Source organism: Rhinopithecus bieti, unplaced genomic scaffold (genome assembly GCF_001698545.2).
Source record: "Rhinopithecus bieti isolate Rb0 unplaced genomic scaffold, ASM169854v2 scaffold_18354, whole genome shotgun sequence".
Taxonomy (NCBI): domain Eukaryota; kingdom Metazoa; phylum Chordata; class Mammalia; order Primates; family Cercopithecidae; genus Rhinopithecus; species Rhinopithecus bieti.
The window spans coordinates 3,268,721-3,275,397 of NW_016809835.1; the positions used below are offsets into that span (position 1 = coordinate 3,268,721).

The 6,677-nt window shown below is 34.9% G+C and overlaps 1 protein-coding gene across 2 annotated transcripts in view; it reads left to right on the forward strand.

Moving 5' to 3' along the window:
- The window catches only part of FCHO2 (FCH and mu domain containing endocytic adaptor 2), a 128,151-nt gene that overhangs the window by 74,078 nt on the left and 47,396 nt on the right, over positions 1–6,677 (forward strand). For both annotated transcript variants that reach the window (XM_017890628.1, XM_017890629.1), the window contains exon 10: positions 236–260. In XM_017890628.1, coding sequence (XP_017746117.1) covers positions 236–260 — 25 coding nt within the window. The remainder of the gene's footprint in view (positions 1–235; positions 261–6,677) is intronic.

A 6,677-nucleotide genomic window follows, 5' to 3' on the forward strand; every position in this document is an offset into this window, starting at 1 on the left:
ATTATAAAGAGTTAAGTTGATCTGTATCTGCTGATATGGAAAGAACTTACTAAATAAAAACAAGTATGATCTTTTAAGTGATTGCTGTTTTAAAAATAGAATATAAATATGTGGATATATGTGTTATCTTTATTTTAGAAGAATGAGTTACAAGACACTTTAATTGTGGATACCATTGGGGCCAAGAANCAGACAATTCTAATTATTGAATATTTCTGATATTTTGTTTTAATAGTGAATGCCCTGATGCAGATTCACTGGTAAGTAGATTTAACTTTGATATAAACAATTTAAATTAGTTATTTTCATTAGGACAAACCTAACGTATTTGAGTTGAGTTGTTACCAGTCTTTCCAAGAAAATACCATCATATTGTAAATTCACTATTAAAATTATTTTACAGATGTATTTTGGATTTACATTGCCAGATGCTTTCCTATTAAATAGAAAGTATTTCTAACCACCTTTGAAAAGTGGGACATTTCACTTTTAAAATTGGAGTGGTGCCATATCATACTGCTTTTCTCGGGAAACATGCCAGAAATCAAATCTGTATACTTTATTTTAAAATGTCGTGTTCTTACTAATGTATTCTTAGATCTATTAAAATACAACATTGTGTATGCATTTGAGTTTCATTTGAGAGCTTGTCATTTTAGAAATAACAGCAACAAGAACCATGGTCAGTACTTTTCTGTGCTTTTGTTTTATTTTAAAGAAGGGTTGCTTATATTTCTTGATTAAATGTATTTCTTTATGTGTAATTAAAGAAGACATCAAATGGAGCTCCCTGTGGTTACAGTGAAAGAGTAGATTTACCAAATGTTGTTAAGTAATGTATAGATGGGCATATTTTCAAACTGTTCATTAGATACCGTTCATGTTGATAAGTATAGGATTTTCAATCTCTTTCCTTTGCTTATTGTTCCTGCCTGCATAACTATTGTTTCCTTTGATCCAAAACATTGATCTTTTACAGCATCATAGTGTACCAAAATAACTAAAATATTTTGTGAAACACTGTATTTTATGTTACTTAACTAAGATAAATTAGTATTTTGTTTTATATTTTGGCTTTAAAATACAATTATTATTTAATGAATTTATATGAAAATAAGAAATAGACATAATGAGTTATGGGGTTAAAATCATCAGTGTATTTTGGAGTTATAACGTTTGCCTTACCACTTGGTTACTTTGTTTGATACCCTTGGTTAACTAATTAATGAAAAGCAGCAGATGTGTTTGGCAATAACTTTAGTACTCATTTTATTTCTGCATTATTTTATGCATTTTATTTCTGAATTATTTGTAGCATTAAAATGATGATTGTAAAATTAAATGCAACTTTAATACTTCATGTTTTAGTTTATATATATTCCCTTTAAATAAAACATTTTAATTCAGTAACTAATTAATACTATTTTATAATGATAATATTATCCAGTTTTGAACTTTACTTAGTACTTATCCAGAATACAAAAGAGAATACAAAATTCTAATACTGGATAAGAAGCAATTGATAAATTTGACTGTGTAGAAATGAAAATATATAAAACTAGAAAAAATATAAAAGGATCTGAATCATCAGAGACAAACTGGCAGAGCATCTTTGCAAGACATGTGACAGGCTAATTGCTTTCATTTATGGAGTTTATATGCAAATCAATACAAAAGTAAGTGGGTGCCTAGTAGGAAAAGGGGATAGGATAAAATGCTCAGTTTTCATAAAAGAAATAAAAGTGGTGATAACCGTAATAAATATTGCTCAAAATAGTGGTGTTCTTCTGGTGCAAATTAGAATGAATTTACTATAGTGTCTAATCATATTGGGAAATTTCTTTTAATTTAATTTTTTGTTTTTTAATTTAGAAACAACATCTCACTCTGTTGCTTAGGCTTGAGTGCAGTTGTGTGATCACAGCTCACTGTAACCTTGAACTCCTGGGCTTAAGCGATATTCTTGCCTCAGCCTTCCATGTGGCTGGGACTGTAGGCACATGTCACCATCCAGCTAATTTCTTAAACTTTTTTTTTGGTAGAGTTGGGGATGTGTTGCCCAGACTGGTCTTGAACTCCTGGCTTCAAGCCATTTTCCTGCTTCAGTCTCCCAAAGTGCTGGGATTACAGGTGTGAACCACTGTTCCTGGCCAGCAAAGGTTTTGATACGCTCATACTATTGGTAGGAATGTAAATTGACACTGTCCATCTTGTGGATAGTTTGGCAGTATTGCCCCAAATAAGAAGTGTGAGTTCATTTTGACCATGCTATCTCCCTGCTAGGAATTTACTGTTACAGTTATAGTAACAAAACTTTACACACGCACACACACACACGCACATTGTATTGGTGTATGTGTGTATACATATACACACATATATAAAATATATATGTATGTACACACACACACACTTAAGATTCATGCATACATAGAAAGTGAGGGAGAGATAGATATTTATTTCAACATTGTTTGTATTAGCAAAAAACTGGAAACACCAAAGAATCCATCAAAATGGGAACTGGTTAAATAAATTGGTGGGGTAATAGATATTATAAAGAGTTAAGTTGATCTGTATCTGCTGATATGGAAAGAACTTACTAAATAAAACAAGTATGATCTTTTAAGTGATTGCTGTTTTAAAATAGAATATAAATATGTGGATATATGTGTTATCTTTATTTTAGAAGAATGAGTTACAAGACACTTTAATTGTGGATACCATTGGGGCCAAGAATTGCAATGGTCAGTAGAGAAAGGAGACTCTTTTTACTTATTTTATTTTGAGATGGGGTCTTGCTCTGTGGCTGATGTTACTTGGATTTGGGTCCCTGCCCAAATCTGTTGTCAAATTGTAATCCCCAGTGTTGGAGGAGGGGATTGGTGGGAGGCAATTGGGTCAGGGGATGGATCTCCACCTCGCTGTCCTCGTGACAGTGAGTGAGTTCTCACCAGATCCGGTTGTTTCAAAGTGTGTATTACCTCCCTCTTCACTCTCTTCCTCCTACTCTGGCCATGTAAGACGTGCCTGCTTCCTCTTTGCCTTCCGCCATGATTTTAAGTTTCCTGAGGCCTCCCTAGCCATGCTTCCTGTACAGCTTGTGGAACTGTGAACCAATTAAACCTCTTTTCTTTATAAATTACCCAGTCTCAGATAGTTCTTGATAGCAATGTGAGAACAGACAAATACAGTCACCCAGGCTGGAGTTCAGTGGCACGATCGTAGCTCACTACAGCCTTGACCTCCCAGGCTCAAGTGTTCCTCCCATTCCAGCCTCCTGAGTAGCTGGGAACACAGGCATATACCGCCATGCCTGGCTATGTTTTTTCGTTTTTGGTAGAGGCGGTGTCTCACTGTGTTGTCCAGGCTTGTTATTTTCTTTTATTTGTAGCTTATAAATAATAACTTATGGCCTATTCATGGCTTCCTCTTGCTAATTATTTTTTAAAACATCAATAAGCTATCCTAGTAGGGAAATTATTGTTCATTTCTTATTCCTTTCTTTAAAGGTCCGTGTAATTAAAAAAATTATTTTTAGCAATTGCATGTTTTGAAAGTTAGCCAAGGAAGTATAATTGCTCTTTTTTACTTTTTTTTTGGTTTTGGCCTATGTCCCCATTCCAAACAGAAATTAAGAAACATTTCATTTACTCTTGTTTCTTGAGCTCCATTCTGGTATGTATTTTTTACATTGCCACCACCACTTTAGCCAGAGTAAACAACTGTCTTTAAGATTGATGGGTGAAGTTGCCTGTTCTATTCTTGTTCATACTGCTTTTGACCTAGGGCTTCACTCCAGCTGTATAGGCCCTAATATAGAAATCATGGATTGAATGGGTAAAGATGAACACAGGTAATGTGTAAGCTTTTATTAATATCAGGTTTCTATGAATAGTTCTAGCAGTAAAAAGATAGTACACTGAGAATCACTGCTTTTAAGAAAACTTTTATTTTGAAATAAAGATGCATGGAAGGTTGCAAAGATGGTGTACATAACAGTACTGTGTACTTGTTACCCCTTCCTCCTGACACTAACATTTTACAAAACTGTCATGTAGTATCACAACTGGAATATTGACACTAATTCAGTCAAAACAGGACATTTTCAGTACCACAACAATCTCTCATGTTGGTTGCCCTTTTACAGCCACTTTTCCTTACACCTTCCTTAACCTCTGGCAGCCACTAACCTTTTCTTCATTCCTATAATTTTGTCAATTCAAGATTGTTCTATAAGTGAAATCATACAATATGTATGCTTTTGAGGTTGGCTTTTTTCCACTCAGCACAGTTCTTTGGGGATTTATCCAGGTTGTGGTACATATGAATAGTTTATCTTTTGTTGCTGAGTAGTAGTCCTTGTTTTGGATGTACTAAAGTTTGTTTAACCACTCATCCATTGTAGGATATTTTAGTTGTTTTTCAATTCTTGGCTATTAAAGTTACTGTGAACAATTGTTTACAGGTTTTTGTGTGGACATAATGTTCCTCTCTGACCCTGATAATTTTCTTTATGAAATCTACCTTATCTAATATTAAGACATCCTCTTTTACCCTTTGTTGTTATTCATGTTTGCCTGGTATAATTGTTTCCATCCTTTTTCTTTCAGCCTAACTGTATTGTTATATTTGAAGTTTCTTGTAGACAGCAGATAGTTGGATTATGTTTTTAAAAATCCATTCTGCCAATCTCTGCCTTTTAATTGCTATGTTTGGACCATTTATATGTAATGATATTGTCAGATTTTAAGATTGCCATTTTATTTTTGTTTTCTGTTTGTTCCTCTGTTTTTTGTTTTACTTTGCTTTTTTCTTGCCTTTGTGTAGGTTATTTGAACCTTTTTTTAGAATTACATTTTGACTTTATAGAGTTTTTCATTGATTCACTTTGTAGAGCTATTTTAGTGGGGGCTCTAGGTCATTTTCCATTACCTCCAGATAGTTGTTTATGGTGTTTTTTGTTTTGTTTTGTTTTTAATAGCGCTAGGTTCTTGATCTGTGGCTCAGGCTGGAGTGCAGTAGCACAATCCTAGCTTACCACAGCCTCGAACTCCTTGGCTCAAGTGATCCTTCCTGCTTCAGCCTTCCAAGTAGCTAGGAATACAGGCATGTGCCACCACACCCAGCTAATTTTTAAATTTTTGAGTAGAGACAAGGTCTTGCTATATTGAGCAGGTTGGTCTTGAACTCTTGGCCTCAAGTGATCCTCCTGTTTTGACCCCCCAAAATGCTGGGGTTATAGGCCTGAGCCACCATGCCTGGCCTGTTGATGTGTTTTGATCAGAATTTATCGTTGTAATCTGCAGGAGGTTGGTCCAAAAGCTGCTTACTCAGCCATATAGAAAACAGCTTGGTGTTATTAAATTATTACATTGTGCTATATAGTGTATTCTAAACAAATAGTGTATTCTAAACAAATTTAAAGTAGTCCATTGTTAAATTTGAGATAGAACCTCCAGGAGACTAAATACCTGGTGTGTTTCTAGGGTACTTGGAATGGGGACAAAGTATTTTGAAAAAACCTTTCATTCTGATTTCTAAAAGATTCACGATTAGCAAAGTTTCCTTATTTTTAAAGTATTTTAAAGTGATGTTTGCATATTAGCAAGCAGTAGAAAGAGAAAATGTTCTACCTTCAGTGTTAAAACATGGCCTTTGTCATCTTTTTATCTGTAGAATCTGCTCTTCACCCTACATTAGATTTTTTATTTCTGGTTTTTAATTTCATCTGTTAACTCACTGCTAGCTACGGTAGACTGATTAGTCTGGAAGTGATAGTCACATAAATGCCGCACTTAGTTCTCCCTAACCTTGGGTTGTGCCTGCCTTCACAGTTCTTCTTATCTTTCTTGCTGAGCTTTAGAAAGTGATTAGAAGAATAAAATACCTTACCAGTAAAAGGATTTTTGCTGCAATTCCTTGGCAGCCTTTTCTTTCCATTAATTTTTTTTTTTAATTTGGAAATAATTTCTAACTTACAAAATGGCAAGAATGAAATCATATGAAGAACACTTGTATGCCCTTTATTTTTGTCATATTTGCATTCTCTCTATATTTGTGCATGTGTTTATATGTGTATAATGTTTTTTCTGATCCATTTGAGCACAAATTAAATATATTCTGGCCCTTTGTCTCTAAATACTTAAGTATATATTGCCCCCAAATTTCAAATATTCCTTTATCTAACCACAAAAGCATATTCAGAGAAGTGTTCCTCTTTCCTGTGCCCTTCCTTGTAGGTAACCAACTTTATTGTGTTCTAATTATCCTTTCTGTAGTTTTTTTTTTTTTTAATTAAAGATAAGCAGATACATGTTTGTGTTCTCATTTGCTCTTCTTACTTAAAAGTTATAATACTATATATGTTCTTTACTACTTGGCTTTTTAAAAATTAGCAGTATTGCCAGGCGCGGTGGCTCACGCCTGTAATCCTGGCACGTTGGGAGGCCGAGGTGGGTGGATCACCTGAGGTTAGGAGTTCGAGACCAGCCTGGCCAACATGGTGAAACCCCATCTCTACTAAAAATACAAAAAATTAGCCGGGCATGGTGGCAGGCGCCTGTAATCCCAGCTACTCAGAGGGGCCGAGGCAGGAGAATCGCTTGAACCCGGGAGGCGGAGGTTGCGGTGAGCCGAGATCATGCCATCACACTCCAGCCTGGGGACAAGAGCGAGAC